Source organism: Prionailurus viverrinus, chromosome C2, assembly GCF_022837055.1.
Source record: "Prionailurus viverrinus isolate Anna chromosome C2, UM_Priviv_1.0, whole genome shotgun sequence".
Lineage (NCBI taxonomy): Eukaryota > Metazoa > Chordata > Mammalia > Carnivora > Felidae > Prionailurus > Prionailurus viverrinus.
In genome coordinates, this window is record NC_062569.1 from 130,907,073 (window position 1) to 130,926,561 (window position 19,489).

Below are 19,489 nucleotides of genomic sequence, written 5' to 3' on the forward strand. Positions count from 1 at the left end.
TTTTAACTTTACTGTCTTGTGTGTCTTAGGTATGATGCTTCTGCCTCCTTTGGGCTTCTGTTTCATTATAACATAACGCAATCTAGAGGGCATAGGAAAATGCCTGGCCAGGGAAAGTGCTCAGTAAACATATTTTTTAAATAAAAAGAACGTGATGTTCAGATTAATTAAAGGAAATAGGCACTAAAGATCAAATAAGAAATGTTGTTGAAATTCAAATGAATATGCCTCTTGGCTTTTTGAATTACTATCCTCTTTTTTCTCTACTGGTGCCAGTCTCCAAAGAGAAAAAGCCAAAGTTATGTCATCCTCTTTGAGGATGGCTCAAAACCTCACCCTCATGTTGGAGCCCCACTTGAGTCTTTCAGAATAAAACGCAGGCATTCTCCAGGTAACTACAGCTGCATTTATTTGTACATGTGCAGTGTTGTCCAAGGAGGAGCATTCAGTAGACAATACGGCACAACTTGTAGTTGTTTCTGATTTTGTTTTAAGCACATCCTTAAATTATCTGAACATGTTGATTTTATAGTTATAATGAATTTTTGGTATTCATTTCATTTAAATACGAACCTACCTTTTAGAAAAATCCCAAATTAAAAACAAGAGTCCCTTCCTGGAATAATCAGTTGCTATTTTTTTCTGGAGGCCACGAGAACACAGGAGCTGAAACGATCTCCCTCTTTTTGCACTTCTCTCTTTGCATCTTAACATCCTAGTCCACCTTGTAATGAAATGTGGGCCAGGGGGTGAATCTCAGCACCTTCCACTTCCAGCATGCTGGCTGCTTCAGGAAGGTCAGAGGCAAACTCCCCTAAGAGCTAATCACTCAGAACCAGCACAGATGCCACTCTGGGCAATCAGACGCCCTTGTGGAAGGCTTTGGTCCCAAGAAATATTTACCCTTGGTTGAGTTGTCATACTGGGCAATTTTGATAAGAATCTTTTAAATAAGATCAAAAACTATCATTGCATACTGCTTAATTATGGGCCTTGGGAAATGAGTTTCATTTTTCTTATAGATTAAATTACTTGGTATAGTGAAAAAAAAAACACCTAATTTCATTGTTTACCCTGCATGTCACTGATTTACAATTTGCTTGCACTATTTTAATATGTTTTGGACATATTTTTATATCAGTATGCATTACATTCTCTTAATATCTTCATTCTACTTTATTGTTTGCATATACTAATTAATTTAACAATTAATTATTACTGGAAGTTCACACTTAATTAAAAGTACTAGTAATTTAACTAGTATTTTTACACATTTATATGTTGAAGTTAATCAAATTTCTGGATACAAAAGTTTGCACATTTCAAACTTGATAGCTTTTACATTATTGCCCTCTAGAAAAGTGCTCATATGTACTTGTGCATATACAGGCACACGTGGTTAGCATATACATAACACACATTTTGACCACACATACAAACACCCATCTGACTACTAAAAAACTTTTATGTGCGGGGTGGGGTTACCAGGGACTTAAAGCTTTACAATCAGAAAAAAACGTTTGCCTACGATTTATAAAACTCTTCATCCCCTCACTCAATGATGATTCATTGTACTTGTAAACCATCCACTCAATGCAAAGCACAGAACTAGGGGCTTTGGGAAGGCACTTGGTAACAGAGGATTCAGTCCTGTTTGACCAGGGTCATCCTCACAAAGTCACCCCTAGTACACAAACATAGTACAATGTAAAAACAAGCACATTACAAGTTCCTTAGGTGACTGAGGTTAAAATTCCGCGGGCTTTTTACTCTGGGAGTGGTTCTCTGATAGAAGAGTAAACATGTTTACATTTCATTTTGTTGTTTTGTGTATCATATGGAATATGGCATCGATTGTAAATTAAATCTTGGTGTTGGGGGGGGGGGCAGTAAAACCGAAGAGTAATCTGAAGAAATTGAATTGCATAAAGCCCCACAGCTCTGACTAGAAATACGTATTTTTTTAATCTAACAATTTATAAACATAAGTACATAGGAATAAAATGGCTGTGTGCCTTCTCTAGTGTGTATATGTGGATGGTTAGCATATCTTTTCTTAAAAGCTGTACCTTTCTTGAATCTAGATTCAAATCATATGGCAAGCGGGTTGGAAACACCAGGCATGCATGTCAGGGGCTAGGGCACCAAGCTACCCTGGCACGCTGTCAGGTCAACTGCTGGACTGCTGCTTGGCAGAACTACAAATCTCCCCGCTGGCAGCTCGTGTTCCAGGCTCCTGGCTGGGCTTCGCCTCTTGCCCTGCATCGTTTTGGGCAGGTAGGCAGGCAGGAAGGCACAACTGGGGATAGCTGAGCAATGTGGAGCTGCTGTGACCACAGCTGGTGCCAACATCCTGGCACGCAACCCGCCCCACCCCTTTCCTCCTCACCAAGCCCTGCAAACAAAGGTTGCAGTTAACTAAAATATATTATACACAGCTTCTTGTACAGTGTGCTTATGCGGTTACTCAGTTGTTGTTTTTTTCCCCTCCAATTTAAAAGTTAATTATTTCTGTGCTATAGGGACAACAAGATATTTCCATCACCCATTTTCCCTGAGGACAATGTACACATTCTCACAGACACACTTTTAAAACACATCAAAGTGCCTCTAAATGTGGGAAAAGAGGAACAAGTTCAGAATAAAGAGATAATATTTACTATAAATAGCAGTTAACTTTCTTATTATTTGCAAGAGGCATTTATTAGCTAGGCAAAAGGGTCTTGAAGGTTGTGTTTATGAACAACACACACACACACACACACATTCTCTGTTCTTACTGGGGATATTTATTCAAAGCAAACAAAGCATTTTAAAATTCAGATGATAAATAGAGAAACCCTAATGTGCACAAAATAAACAGATTCTGCTCTTTTGCTCCTTCAAAAGCCGAGTCTCACCCCAGTTTTTCTTCTTCTTCTATCCTCATCTAGACTCCCAGCTGAGGGAGCCAGTGACCTAATTCTGCTCAGTTCTAATGCAACACGGGAGTGAATTCAGAATATCTCGGTACTGGCCTTGCTGGGATTGCAGAACCCCAAAGTCATTCTCCTGATGCAGAGGTAATCCTGTAATCAGCGCTAACACCACTCACCAACCCTTCTAACAGCTTGTAGGAGAAACCCCTTTACCTCCTGTCAAGCAGTGACCTAAAACACTTTAATCCACTTTACATTCTCAAGGTCAGAGTGGGTACAATGCTATCTATTTGGCCTAAGAGAAAAGGAAAATTTCTTGCTCTAAGTATTAGATTTCTATTGTCCCACCCTCTTGGTCCTTCTAGATGTATGAAAGGCTCACATGGGGCTTGTAGTATTCCCTTCATCATCTCAAAATTTTAACTCACCCTCGAAACAGATGCCCCTTCTCCTTAATTTTTGTACTGAAAAAATGGCAAGCAAAACTTCCCAGTTCCCAACCTAAGAAGCTCTAAACTAGGAATTTATTGACATTCCCCAAGTTGGCTTTATTCAATGATCAAGATAAAATGCATGCATAAAATCCTGGCCAATTTGCATACCTTATTCTTACACACACACACACACACACACACACACACACAGCTAACTCTTTTTTAACCTGTGACTGTGACTGTGACATACATTTGTTTTTAATAATATCTTAGTTTTATATAACCATATATTCAAGGTCTTTATCATTCAAGGTACATGAAGGTTGTGCATTTAATCTTTAGCATGGTTGTAGAAGATATGATTCACAGAGTAGAGAATAGATAAAAATAAGCATGCAGCAGCATGGTGCCGAATCATCAGAACTCACCATCTTATCAACAAATAGAAGTCATTCTTCTTTATTTCTTGAGCAAAGCAGTTTCATATAAGATAAATAGCTTTCAGTCAGAATAGCCTAACATGCAATATGCATCTTTTTGACATGTATATTCTAGCACTACTTTAGACCGTAAGATTAAAATAAGAAAAATCTCAGCGTTGTGTGTTGACAACAAACACTGGTTGCATCGGGATTTTTTTCTAGTTTTCATCCCCCAGAATTTGACTCAGTGTGTGTAGGTTTATACATTACTGGCTATTGCTAAATGGTCAGTTTCTAGTGACCTTCAAATACCATTTTCTAAAGGCTTATAAGGGAAATAATTTGGGGGATTTGTACTTTTTTATATTAAACATTGAAAGTCACATCGTGCTTTGGAGATACTGTGTTTCATTTTCAGAGATCAGGGCATAGTAGAATATGTTTATAATAGATTTAGGAGGCTGGGTTCTAGATATGTGACCTTGAGAAGGCCATTTAGCTAATCTAGTTTTAGTTTCTCCATCTTGCAAAGGAAGCATTTGGGTCAGATGGTTTTTCAAATTACACCTAGCTCTAATACGATGCCATTTATACATTATTGTTCTTTTGTTAACATAGAAAGTAAATAGGGAATAGGGAGGTGGATGAATAAATTAAGTAGACACCTTCCATGGCCCAAGCCTTTGGCATTGGACCAATCTTCCCTCTGTGGGTCCAGACTGACCACTGTTCTATGGCTAAAAACGCTTCTCACCCAGGCTGTCTAAGCCCCTCCTATTCTCAAGTCCTGTTGCAATGCAGCCACAGTAGCCTTGCACCTTTAAGGCAGTGATGTTGCTGCAAGGTTTCTGTTCTCACTGAAATATTAACTTCTACTTTCTGAGACGGAAAACCTAACTGAAGCCCTTGAGAAAACTGGCATCATAGAAAACTTCAATTTTCAAATATTCATTGTTCTTTCTATATTTACCAGTTTGCATGTGTGGAAGAAAGAACTTGGATTTTTACAGCAGACTGCCTTTGCTTAAAACTCCAGCTCTGTTACTTATCTAGCTCTTTGGCCTCTTTGCAACTCAGCTCTGAAATATTTTCTCATCTGTAAGATGGACAAAATACCCACATGGATAGTATTATAGAAGAAAAGTAATGTATTTACAAGTGTTCAAAAAATGCTCTCCTTCCTCGTTCTACTTCAACATCAAATTATTTGGGAGGGTATTGACAACGATACCGAACATTCTCATTTACAAGAAATCTACAGAATCTCTTTTGTAGCCTGTTATTTAGTGAGAATCACGTTTTGAAATGATAAGGGTGAAATAAACTGCCTCATTTACTGAAAGATACTGCTACATCAGTTGACACTGATCAGTTTTGTTTTGTCTTGTACTATTGAGTAAATTGGCTCCTTTCTTAAGGCTGACCTTTGTCTGCCTCTGTGACACCATCTCCCTCTCCTAGTCTCCACAACTTCAAAGAATTCGTGTAAACACATAGGCCTAAGATTAAATAAATTCTGCAGGTGCCAAATTAGTCTTACATGTGAAAGCTCTTTGAAAAGAATTAAGCTCTATGCAAACTCAAGAGAACTGAAATACAGTTTCCAAAAGAGTACATTTATTCCTACTAGATAAAGGGCCAGTGTGGAAACACGTACTGTGCCCGTTTTGGAGCAGAGGAGGTCTAGGATATAGGCAAACGTACTGAGAGACACTCAGGAGGCCTGGGTCCTAAATACAACTTTCCTCCTTGCTCTCCATCTGGGCTGTTATTTGTGGAAAGTATAGTAGCATCACAAACACTGGTCCTGGCTCTCCAATTCGCTACGTGTGTGAACTTGGACAAGTTACTCATCTTCTCAGTTTCTCGTTATAAATATAGGGATAGTACTATCAAACTCAAAGAAATGTGGAGTGCATGGAAGAAGATAATAAATGTAACGATCTTGGATCAAGTTTTCCTCAGAATATACATTCAAAAAAAGTAGCTAATGATCATGATTCATATCATTTTTGAAAGAGAACAGTTGAATTAGACGGTGTAAGTTCTTTTTCATCTTTAAAAGTCGACACCTTCCTCTTTTCTTCCTAATAAAATATTCCTTGTGGAGTTTGGCATGTTCTGAGCTCAGGGTTTCAGAAGGCTGAGCAGATTTAGAAAGACGAGTGTTCAGATTGGGCAACTGTAAAAACAAAAGCTATCCTATCTTTACAAACCCAGTCGGTAAGTGAATGTGCATGAATTACTCCATCTCCAGTTTATATGTTACAAATACAGAGAACCATCTCAGATAATAAAAGTGAGTGCTGAATATTTTTGCAAGCTATTATAACATTTTGAAGGAATACTATAAACACATACAAGATGTGACTATATGGTAATGAAATGAATTTTCCTGTGTGGCGCGAAAGCTCATTAGCTTAGAGCCTTGTTCTGTGCTGTTCTGCAGAAGTTGCATATGACATTTCTCACTAATGGCTCATGCTGTCACTAAATATTTGTCTCGAACTCCCTCAGTCTTTGGGAATGCAGACATCCACTTGTGTGTAAATTAATAGCTCTGCAGAATCTAAATGAGATGCCCGGAAAAGTCCTTTTCATTTGCTGAGTCCAATAAGGAAAAAAAAGTCCTTTTCCTAATTATAGACTTGACCAGAGTTGTTGTTTCCAGATAGATAAGAAAATAATTATTCTATGGGAAAGGATGCTTTGTATGATTCTCAGTAAATAAAACTGGGGCTTTGTTTTTAATAATTCTACTCTTTACATTGAAATGTGATTTTCAGCAAAGGAGAAAAGTAGGTGTGTACACTTACTTTCTTCATCAAGGAGATTTTCAGCAGCTGATAGTAACCTCATCCTGTCTTCTGGGTTTTTAATGTTTAATTCAATGAGATGACTCTCTTTTATATCCTTTAAATCTTCTAGGGTCTCATAACCGTTGAGTAACAGTGTTGAGGTATATTCCTATGAGGGAGAAAAAATATGTATAGTATAAACTAGCCAGATTCAAATATTTTATTTTTAGTTCTCTTTAGATTTAAGGAAAGTGTAGAAATGCATATGGAAACCAAAGGCACTGATAGGGCTTTTGTGTAACTTTATTTAACTTGTACTAGTTTTCCACATCTGAACTCTAGGGCATTTAGAAGAGTATGTTGGATAATTCTCACCTTCTGGAAGGACAAATGTAAAGAAGAAATAATTACCTTAAGCTGTGCAGCGCTAAATCATGGATCAATTAAATAGCTGGATCATTCATCCCATTTGGCACTTTTTCACTTCTCAGATAGCTCAATTGACAAAGCTAGGGTGTCCTTATGTCTATCAATAAAATGCCTCTGGAAGAGTAATTATAGTAATATTTCTGAATCTCCATCTCTCCTTGTTTGCTTGCTTGCAAAAATATTTGCCCTCACTAACTTCTTGGGGTAGTTTGAAAAGTGAATATGAAACAGGCACAATTCTTTACAAAAAAAAAATACCTAGCATTTTGTGAAATCATTATATAAACCGAAGGAACTCCAGACTTTCTATTTAATTAAAAGCTTTTATTAAGCATAAAAGCATTGTGGTTGGGAAAAGTATTGTTTCCTTTTCTCAGCATGTATATTTTTGTCCATCATTTGCATCAATATATATTAGTTTAAAATTCATAGGCTTCTGATTTCTGAGTCTGTATGTTATTTATGTAACCTCTGTTCTCTCTAACGGAATAAAAATGCAAAGTGAAGTTGCTTTACAACTTCCTCAAAACTTCCTTCCATTTTACTTGATCACAATTTCAATATCCTTATTTTGGTTACTAAAACTGAATAAGAGGAGGTATAAAAGTTTTAAGCAATTGGAAAGAACTACCAGCCCCTTTTTACAAAAGAAAGAAAAAGAAAGAAAAAGTACCACTTCTTTTTAAAAAATAATGTCTCCTAGATGGAGTACTAAGTTAGAACAGAGAAACCAAAATTCCCATTCTGACTTATGTCTGATTGTGGGTTCTTGAGTAAGTTATTTCACTTCCCCAGACCTGGGTTTTCTCATAGGTCACAGGGCAAACAAAAAGAAGAAGCAGGGTTTAAACTTGTACTTCATCCAAGCAGTGCCCCATTTGAGGGGCACCCATCGTAATGTAGGAAGGCCGAGGTAGTTTGTCTACAGACAGGAGTATAACTAGATAATTCAAGAGAAATAATTAAGGAAAGTTTAATTGGCTATTGCCTTGATGAATCTTGAAAATTATCAAAGTACTGCTGCATTAATTTTAGAAATGGATTGCAAAACAGTAAATTGAGTGAGGCTAGGTAAATTGTATGTACACACCATTGAACAAGGTAGATATTTCATAGAAATTTTGCTAATATAACAAGAAAATAATTGGATTATAAATATAAACAACACAGTTTCCTTAACACAATCATCATGGGGGTTTAATGATCACTATTTCCTAACAAATTGCTTTTGGAACAATTATATTTATTTGTCTTCTCTTGACTTGCTTTTGATCTCTTCCCTATAGAAAATGCAATTTTCTTTTCATTTTTCCTTTCAATTCTCTGGATTTTTACCTTTACTCTTCATACTCCATCATTCTCATTTACATGTTTTCTCTGGGCCTTTTATTCTCCAAGGTATTTTCATTTTTCACTGCACTTTCTCAACATTAATCTCTACTGTCACTGCTAAGTACCATTAGAGTTTAGTCCAAGGGATGTTATATCAAGACCTGTCCTTGCATAATAAAAGTAATAAAGGAGAAATAAGAACTCTTCTTGGAAAACAGATTTCCCTTTGCTGTAAGTCATATATTTTTTTAACACTATACAAACACTGATCCAGTCTCCTCATTTATTCCATCCAGATGCCACCAGAATCAAACAGGCCACAAGTTTGCTAACCTGAAGGTCAATCCTCTGTAAGAACTCCTGCAGAGTCTTGGGTTTTTCCTTTCCACTCCTTCGGTGTGCCTTTATTTTCTTGGGGGCTGCTTCCTCTTCTGAGATGACATCCACATAAATAAATTTGAAGTTTCCCACTTTATTGTTCAGCATTCCTGTCCACATCCCCATTGGTGTTTTGCAGATAATGTCTATTATGTCTCCTTTCTAAAGACAAAGAAATATACCAATCAGTTTTCAGAGAACTCTGGTGCTATAACAATTGGTAGAAAGAATAGAATCATAGAAAACTAGAATAATGAGGGAATATGCTAAGGGGGGGGTTACTGATAACAGAAATAAATCTAAGAGAAAAATTCTTCTAAAAGTTCAAGGGAACTATTTGCTAGTAATAATGAAGAAAATTTCAACCAACTTGAAAAAAGCTCTTACATACATTTGATGATATCTTTATGTTTTTGGTATATCAATTTATGAACTTAAAATTGTAGAGCACAATGGAATTTAGAAATACTTTTGCATATACTGAGTCATTTTATACCCATGATACATTTCTTAGGTACATATACAAGGTTTCATTATTACTCTAAATATTAGAGAAAAGAAATGCAAACATTAAATTAAATTTTGAAAATCATGGCAGTTGTCTGAATTCAAATGACAGAACCAGAACTCAAGTCTAAGTCGTCTGAACTCAAAAATGATGCTCTTTTCATTCATCTTGTCAAAGCAATAGATATGTAACAAAGCTCAAGCCATGATTCCTGGAGGAGCTCCCAAATAAGGAAGGGGAAAAAAAAAAGAAGTGTGTATCTCAGTCCATGCTTCTAGTTCATCTGAAAATTTTACCTACAGTATAAAATAAACCATCTAAGTGTAGCATTCATCTAAAATAAGGAAACTGTTAAGAACTTTGTATATACCAACTATGTAAGAAAAGTATGTGTGCACTATGGATAAATTATGCTACTTAATTATTTTAAAGAAGACAATACTTAGATTTAGTTCCACACCAAAGTTGGATTGATGTATGACTGAGCACATAAGCATGGACAAACCAATTGGTCTTTTTCTTTATTCACATCTGAGACTCTAATTGGTTATAGGCTGCCAGTTATTGGCAAGAGTAGAAAACACACAGGGGTACTTCTTTATAAGGAAAATTGATTTCTATGCAAATACAGTGCCTACATTTAAAAGTCATAGCTACTCCTTTGAGACTTATAAGTTTCTACCCCAGAGAGGACATTATAGATTTGATATTTTTACCATTTTAGGGGTCTACCCTCAAGCAAAGCATTAAGTCTGCTACTAAAAATACTTTTTTACTGATGCTCTATGAATGTGTATTCTATCTAAAACACAAATTGTATTTTTAATAGTGGGATTCAATGTGATCAAAAGATCTGATCTTTCTGATTTGTGATCATCTGCTTGTTTGACCCTATCAGCTTTTCATCTCGTTCTTCCTGCCTCTAACTATGGGGAATCAAATCCTGGGCTTGATAGGATCAGCTAAGCAGACCTAGAAAATCCCCAGAAGCTCTAAGGGAAGTTGCTAAGCATGGGAGCTCTCTGCTGCATCCTTCCTATTATCCTTTAAACTCATAAAAAGTATACATTCCAGGAAAGCCCATAGGTCACCAAGCAAAGACCCAATTTCATTGTGGATAAGACCCCTGATATAAACAATAGCATTCAATCCCCAGTGGTAACTGTGGGATTTTTATTGTGTCCTACAAGAGCTCTACAAATATCACCTTAGGCAGGACAAGTGGTGATGCACTGGTATAGCATTGTAGGGAAGGCAAAAAGCTTTCCTGAGTCAAATGGGTTCAATTTATTCCCTTATACAGTCCTTCCCCAACTATGGTTACTAGGCTACAAGCATTCTTCCCCCCAAGTCTTGAACTTAGACTTTGAATTATTTCATTCCAAGGATTGAGGAGCTAACTATGAAGAATAATGTGTTCTTCATTCTCCAGCTGAGCTTACTCTGATTTATTATCCTAAAAGGGATAAAGAGAAAAGCTGAGTGTCTTGAATATTAAATAATAACATCAACACTTCATAACTTATCATAATTACTGGTTAATACTGGCTTGATGTTGGTAGTATAGAAAATTCATCATTTTTGTCCTTTTAGCTATATCTATTTGTGTTGCTAAAAGGAATAATTTAACATGTATAAAATGCTTTGGCACTAAACCTTCTATTTGTACTATTGCAACAGCACCTCCCTTTTAGTGTGAGTAGAACTACAAAAATAATAGATCTCATACCCACAATTATGTTGTATTATATGACACAAGGGACTATGCAGATATAATTAATGTCCCAAATTAGTTAATTTTGTAATTAAAAGAGAGCTTATCTGGATGTTTCCAACTTTATCATGTAGAAGCCCCCCAAAATAAAGAGATTTGAAACATGAGTGAGTTTTTCTTCTGAAGGCTTTGAAGGAACAAACTGCCATGTTATAAAGAGGACCATGGCTGGCAGCCTCAAGGGGCTGAGAATGGCTCCCAGACAGTATCCAACAAGAAAGCAGGTACTTCAGTCCTACAACCACAAGCAACTGAATTCTGCCAATAGCCAGTGAGCTTGGAGGAGGACACTAAGCCCCGGGTGAGGACACATAGGCCCAGCTAACACCTTGATTGCAGCCCAGTGAGACCTTAAGCAGGGAACCCAATGGAGCCATGACCAATGGATGGCCCACAGAACTGTGAGGTAATAATACATTTGTGTTGTTTAAAAAGCCTCTGAGTTTGTGGAAATTTATTACACATCAATGGAAAATACAGATAATAAGAGTAAAAGAGGGAATTCAAGAGATAATATCATTGGGAGAAGGATATATGGTCACTCATAGCAACCAACTTAAGTACTAAATTTGCCCAGCCAAGTCTGGTTCCCAAGGGAGTTGCTCTGCATGGCTCTTGCCAGATATCTCCAACTCTTTTCTCTTGCTCCTTTTACTCCAGCAAGCATCAGGCAGGGCTGGGCACCTCCAGTAACCTGTGAGGCTTTTGGCTTTCAGAAAAATGTAGACAATTTCTTCTCCCCTGACAGGCTTTGATTCTGCAGTATCTATATAACAGCGACATATGTTATGGCCTCAACAGATGGATTCCCTTACCCACCTCTCATGTTTTGTTCAAATTCTTACAACATTAAACCAGTGCTCAGTTCTACTGCTGGGAAGAACACATTTAACCACCCCACCCCCCACACACCCGATTCCCACTGTGCATTTCCTGACACAGATCATACAACCAGCACTAGACAGACCATACAGAATACAGATATGATGTGCACACACCTTGATTTTGAGGGAGTCAGTGTCATAGGGGCTTGGTGTAAAATCAGTATGTACTCTGGCACGGCCACAGAATGGTCCAGAGTATGGGCCATCATCATCAAGTCGAAAACTGTCCCGGTTACTTGTACCATCTGAACAACTTGTGACTCCACCTGATGAAACCAAAGCAGAGGTTAACGGTTCTCCCTGAAGGTTCACAAAATTCTGAACCATCGTCTGGATACAGCTAAGCAAGGACAATGCTGAAACATCAGATGCCAGCCTTTTGAGGGGGTTCTAAGTGATGGATTCTTATTTTTTTTCCTACCTCCCAGTCACTCTCCATTCATGACCTCTGTTCTCTGAGCCATAGCAGAACTTTCTCCAGACAATCTGACTCCTCTTTCCTCAAACACTAACCAAAAACACCCTCTCACTTCAGTCTTTATGATCTGATCTAGTAGCATAGTGTTTTGAGCACTGAACACTTGCTAAAGAGGCAGACAGTATAGGCTTAACTCCCTGTGCAGGCCAGACAATTTTGTACCTGTAAACAAAGACAAAAACCTATAGCAACAGTTTGATCTTTGTATGCTACTGATCACAAATGTTCAAAGAATAAGACCACAAGTTTCCCCATGCTTATCACAATACAGCCGGAATACTCTCCCAAACTTCATATTGTGTACCACAAGCCATTTTGAAGCAACATCTCTAAGCATAAAAGATAATGCTTTTGCTTGTTGTTTGAGTGTGAAGGAAGGAGGATATGTGCCTGTACCCAAGTGGTTCTAAACTTTCTAAACTGGGCTTTTAAAACTGCTCCAAATCCTTGTTCTCTGATCCTTTTCCCTTCTGAGTTGGAAGCTCAGGGAAAAAAGAGAAAACGGATTCCATTTTGGATGCTTGCGAGATGGAGGCTAGAATGGTTCCCAGTGGAAGTAACTCTGTTTGTCCACCACTCTCTGTTGTCACCTCACTTTTTCTTTCAGTATGGCCCTTCAGTGTTCTGTTCAATGATGGAACAGCCCTGGTTTCTCTATGTATTCAAATAATTGTGGCAATATGTAAAGAACCTTAGAGATGCTCCATATTGTATATGAACTGGTATAAAAGAAAGGTGAGTTGCATGTAATTACAGAAATTAAGCCGCATATTACAACAGCTAAGTGGGCCACTGTTTCCTCACACCCTTCCTTCCATGACCACTTCAGGCCTCGGCTTTAAACGGTATGCTCTAGTTAGTAAAATTCTACCAACATTCAGCATTACAGTTTAGAATTTTAAAACTTCCAGCAGAAATGAATACTAATGAAATCTGAGTTTCATGCATGCAAAAATATATCCTTCAAATGTTTTTGCGTTAGCTTTTTTTTTCACAAAATAACTGTTGTACAGCCAATAGGAAAATAGAAATATAATTCACGATGTTTGAAACATCTGGTCTTTGTGATCTGTCTTCAAATAAGAGAAAGTTGATTTCAAAGGAAATACAAGATAAATAAACCTTGTGCAACAACAACAACAACAACAACAACAATATTTAAAGCCCAGAAGAAATTAGAAGGATGTGTAACAGTATACATATAATAAGTTATAAGGCATCCTTCAGTTATCAATAGTTTCATCCAACTATTGTAGTCGATATGTGACTGAAACCTGAATGAATTCCTTCTTAGAAACACATGCTGATTCATTTCTGTCACCTAATTAGTGGTATTCCTTCTATTTAGTATTTACATAGTATTTCAGTCTTTACTCATAATGCTGGATGGAGACCTAAAAAGTAAAGGTCAGAATTGATGCGTATGTCCTGCGCTTTTCAGAATACTTCAGGTAAAATGGAAGGAAAAAAATGAGAGAGGACAGGAGAGGGAAGAAAGAAAGAAAGAAAAAAAGAAAGAAAGAAAGAAAGAAGAAAAAAGAAAAGAAAAAAGAAAAAAGAGGGAAGGAAGGAAGAGAAAGAAAGAAAGAAAGGGAAGGGGAGAGTGGGAGGAAGGAGAGAAGAAGAAAGAAAGAGGAAAGGAGAAAGGAAGGAAAACAAAAGGAGGAATAAAGAAAAGGAAAAGAAGGAGAAAGAGAGGGAGGGAAGAAGAGATAGAAAACAGGATTTTGTTTTTCTGAATTCTTCAACTCATGTTAGTAATTATGACGCAAGATAATCCTAGTTCTCCCAAGTATACATTTTTTTTATCTTAAGGATGAGGATTTAGTTACCCAACGTGATCTTTTTGAGACATGCCCCTAAGAGCCCTGCCAACTACAAAATTAAGTTTCAAAATAATTCATAATTCTATCTAATATGTTGTGTATCATTTTAAACAATAGCAATTTTATGGATTCATCACATCCTACATTTTCACTATTTCTCTTATGAAGTAGCTGGAACCTTGTTGCTAATGTGATGAGCCCCAAATCTATTGTTGTTTTTCATTTGCAATTTGTTTCCTTTGCATTGTTTTTTGTTTTAATTCTGGTAGTATTAACATCCAATGTTATATCAGTTTCAGGTATACAACATAGTGATTCAACACTTCAGTACATTACACAGAACTCATCATGATAAATGTACTCTTTAATGCCTATCACCTACGTCATCCGTTTCCCCACCCACCTTCCCTCTGGTAACCATCAGTTTGTTCTCTATAGTTAAAATCTGGTTTTAATTAACTTAACTCAGACCTCCCAGTTGTCCCTTATTCTATAGCCTTACTTGATGAACTCCGCCCACTGTAGAGACTATCCATGGAGTCACTGGCTTCGAGGGAGATCTTCTCTGTGTGAGATCCAATCATTGGGTCACTGTTCCGGTACGGGAGGGTATCCTCTCCATCCTCCTCATCCTTCAGAAAAACATCAGAGGTTAAGTGCAGAGAACTGATTTCCTTGGAGATATTCACTGTGTGCATTGATTTAACAAACGAGACATATTTTAGCAATAAAATGCTTAGGAATACATCAGCATAAAATATGAGAGTCATTAATCTTTAGTTCAATTTCTAGCAAAACATATTATACTTGGAAAAATTCTTTAGATGAAACATTCCACATTATGGAATTCAACTGAAATTATAATAGTTCATTTGTAAATTAGGATGAATATCACATCAAGACTATTTAATCAGAAATGTTAGATTTATTAACATCTATGCTTTATCCATGAAAGCATTTTTATTTCTTCATGTTCTTATCATCTATTTACCACCATTACTAATCCTTTGAGATCTGATATTACAAGTTTAAATTCTGCATAGTTGTTTCATGTCAGTTATTTGCACCCTACCAGATCACTAGATATGAATAAAACATGCACATTTTGCAATTCTAAAGCAAAGCTTATCTGAGAAGCTTTACAAATCTCATACCGTGCTTGCACACCTAGTCAAGTGAAAAGCAAATCCCGCATAAAATTAGGAAAGACAGACAATTTCAAAACAAATTACATCTGCTTGAAAACATCTCAAATGTCTTCCATATTTAGATTTTTGGACAAAACCTATACATTTCTTAATATTCATCAAAATGTAATTCAATATTCCTCATTTATGAGCATTTATAAACATTGATGAAGTTTCAGAATACATATATGCTATGTATTCAGTTTGATTCTCTGCTTTTATCCATTCTTTTATTTACTTGTTCAGTCATTCCCCATATGTTTATAGAATACCTTGTAAGTACCTCTCATGTTTTTTGGAACTAGAGATACCATAGCAAACAAGGTAACAGGGTCCCTGCTCTAATAAAGTACGTTTAGTGTGATGGGCTGTGTGTGTGTGTTGTGTTTGGGGACATGTGTATAAACAAAATGGGCAAGAAAATTGCAGAGAATAGGTGCTATGAAGGAAATAAAACAGTGATATCAGAGGATTAGATACTAAGATTAAGGTTGGGGAAGGATAGCTGATTTAGATGGAGTAGTCTCCAAAGACTTCCTCTATAAGGTAATTTATGTTCTGAAGTTTTGACCTGAATGCTAAGATATAACATATGTGAAGATTTGGAGGCAGTTTTCTAAGAAAAAGGAAAAGCAAGAACAAAATAATTAAATTCAGAATTAGTTTGGGTTATGCACAGGAAGACAAAGCCAATGTAGCTGGAGCTGAGTGAAAGCAGGGACAGTTTTAAGAGATGAGCTTTGAGATGGAGACTGGAACCAGATAAGGGAGAGCTCTATAGACCATGTGTGGTGGTCATGGAAATGTGCCACTCAGATCTTTTGCTGCAGGACCCTTCTTTGCCAACAGCCCAGCTACCGAATCCACCACTGTGTCTGCATGGAAGCCATGCTCTCTGCCAATCACTGAAACAATGTGGGTACCATTTGAGTCGATCTGGGAGGATATCAGTCTCCTCTAGTGAAAAACTTTGGTTCAAGGACTGTCTACCAATCTGGCTAAAGCTTTGTTCCTCTCCTTTCACAGGTGTCAAACTTGCACTGTAGTCTGAAAGCTTTCCCTACCCATTTATTCTTTCTCTACTTTATCCTTCACAGACATTTTCCCCAATAATCTTTGGTGTGTCTATTCCTTTCTTAGGCTCTGTTTCTCAGAGCACTGGAATGAACATACCATAGTAAAAGAATGCATTGTGAAAGCATTGTAAAAAAAAAATTAATCAAGGGGAGTGATGTATTCAGAATTCTACTTTTCAGAGGTCTTTCTAGCTTTCATTGGAGAATGGTTTTTATGGAGGAAAGAATGGAAGAAAGACAACCAATTAGGTGATTATTATGGTACTCGAGGCAAGAGGAGTTGTTATTGTTTTTGTTTATTTGTTTGTCTAAAGCAGGAATAGTTTACATGGAGGAATTAGGGGTTTTAGATAATGCTTTGAAGTTTGAACCAAGAGGATGTGCTGATGAATTAGTGTGAAAAATGAGAGAAAGAAGGAGTTTTGAATGATTCTTAGGCTTCTTTCTCCTCTCCTCTCCTCTCCTCTCCTCTCTTCTCCTTCCCTTCATCTAGAGTTATGGTAGTGTTGTCTATTACTACTAGGAAGACTGCACAAGAAACTTTTTTTTGGTAGAGCATAGAGAATTAATAATCCAGTTTTGGATATATTGAGTTCCAGTATCTATTGTACATTTAAGTGATGATATCAAATTCACAAGTGGTTGTTTAAGCACAACAGATAAGATGTCATAGCTAAAGATATAATTATGAAAAGCAGTCATGACATGGATGAGATCACTTAGGAGGAGAGAGTACATTGAGTAGAGCATCTAGGAACAAGCCTCAGGAAGACTCAATATTTAGAGAGACAGGAAAAAAAAAGCAAAGCCAAGAAAGGAAACTCTGAGAAAGAAAGAAAGCCAGAACACTCAGTTAGATGAACCAAGAAAAGATGATGTTTAATATATATTGAAATCATCACTTGTCAATAGAGTTGAAAAGTAATGTAAGAAGAAAGAAAAGTTATCAGTGAATTTGACCACACAGAGGTCAACACTGATTGTGACTACTGTTTTAATGGAGTACTGGGGACAGAAGTCCTATTAAAAGGGGTTAAAAAGAGAATGGACATAAGACATACATATCAATGTAATAGAATTGAGAGTCAGAAATTAACCTCTATATTTATTGTCCATAATTATGGCCATGTATTTATTATCAATTGATTTTCAACAAGGGTGCCAAGAAAATACAATAGGAAAATCATTGTCTTTTTACCAAATTAGTGTTGAGACAACTGGATATACACATGCAAAAGAAGGAAGTTGGACTCCTACTATATTCCATAGAAAAATTAGTAGACCATACACCAAAATTTAAGAACTACAACTATAAACTCTTAGAAGAAAACACAGGAGTAAATCTTTGTAACCTACATTTGTGCTGCAAATGTTACCATCAAAAAAATGAAAATACAATGCACAGAATGGGAGAAAATATATCATACTGCAAGTCATATATCTGATAAGGACCTGTATCCAGAATATATTTTTAAAAACTTTAGTGTCAACAGTAAAAAATAAATAAATAAATAACCCAAGGTGCCTGGGTGGCTCAGCTGGTTAAGCATCTGACACTTGATTTTGACTCAGGTCATAATCTCATGGTTCCTGAGATCAAGGCCCACGTCAAGCTCTGCACTGACAGCATGGAGCCTGCTTGGGATTCTCTCTCTCCCTCTCACTCTCTGTCCCTTCCTTTCTCTCTCTCAAAAATAGATAAATAAACTTTAAAAAACCCAAATAACCCAATTATAAAGTGGGAAAATATTTGAATAGACATTCCTTTAAAGAAGACATATACAAATGGCTCATAAGAACATGAAAGATTCCCAACATCCTTAGTCATCAGGGAAGTACAAATCAAAGCCATATTGAGATTCCACTTCACACCCATTAGGATGGCTAGCAACAAAAAGACAGTAACAAGTGCTGACAAGCATGTGCAGATATTGGAATGTTCACGCATTACTAGTGGGAGTGTAAAATGATCAGCTGCTTGGGTAAGCAGTTGCTAATTTCTCAAAATATCAGATAGTTACCATATTCCCAAGAGAAATGAAAGAATATCTCCACACGAAAACTCACACACGAATATTTATAGCAGCATTATTTACAATGGCCAGAAAGTGGAAACAACCCAAATATCTATCAACTGATGAAAGGAAAAATAAAATCTAGTTTACCTATAAAATGGAATCTTAGTTGGCAATAAAAATAAATGAAGCACTGATGTTTGTTACAACATATGACATACTGTTCTTCATGTACTATATGTGTGATCTTTCCAAGTGTCTGTTTCTTCTATTAAAATAGGAGTAATAATGTTGTTGCTGTTGTTTTCCATCCAACTTCTGGGAAAAATTATTGAGGGAGAAAACAGATGTTTGAAGTCCTCCCTAAAACATCAAGTAATTCTATGTCTATAAGAAGAATCTTTGACTATTTTAAGAAAAAGTTTAACAGAAAAATACACATGATTAACAGAGGGTGCTTACCTTTTCCTCAGAAAGGGCTTTGATGTATTTTTTACCCACTTTTTTCTTCATTGTCCAGGAAATAGCTCTCATTTTTTTCCCTAAACCTCCTCCATTATTTGAAGTTTTATTTTGTTCTCCATTTTCATTTATGGATTCCCCTTCATACACCTAGTTAGGATTGTTTACGAAAGATAGAATAAAAATCATATGACTTCACTCATATGAGGACTTTAAGAGACGAAACAGATGAACATAAGGGAAGGGAGACAAAAATAATATAAAAACAGGGAGGGGGACAAAACAGAAGAGAGTCATAAATATGGAGAACAAACTGAGGGTTATAGGAGGGGTTGTGGGAGGGGGAATGGGCTAAATGGGTAAGGGGCACTAAGGAATCTACTCCTGAAATCATTGTTGCACTATATGCTAACTAATTTGGGCATAAATTTTAAAAAAATAAAAAATAAAAGATGGAATAATAAAGCAATAAAAATCATTTATTTGAAAACATTATTAGAGGGAAGATTCCAAATTTGTGAACTTCATATACATCGTATACCGCAGCTTCCAAAGTTTCAATCTGGAC

At 36.6% G+C, this 19,489-nt stretch overlaps 1 protein-coding gene across 2 annotated transcripts in view; it reads right to left on the reverse strand.

The window, feature by feature from the left end:
* The window catches only part of SAMSN1 (SAM domain, SH3 domain and nuclear localization signals 1), a 134,163-nt gene that overhangs the window by 5,612 nt on the left and 109,062 nt on the right, over positions 1–19,489 (reverse strand). For both annotated transcript variants that reach the window (XM_047875377.1, XM_047875376.1), the window contains 5 exons: positions 18,922–19,071; positions 14,684–14,813; positions 11,992–12,143; positions 8,667–8,873; positions 6,591–6,741 (listed from right to left, as the gene is read on the reverse strand). In XM_047875377.1, coding sequence (XP_047731333.1) covers positions 6,591–6,741; positions 8,667–8,873; positions 11,992–12,143; positions 14,684–14,813; positions 18,922–19,071 — 790 coding nt within the window. The remainder of the gene's footprint in view (positions 1–6,590; positions 6,742–8,666; positions 8,874–11,991; positions 12,144–14,683; positions 14,814–18,921; positions 19,072–19,489) is intronic.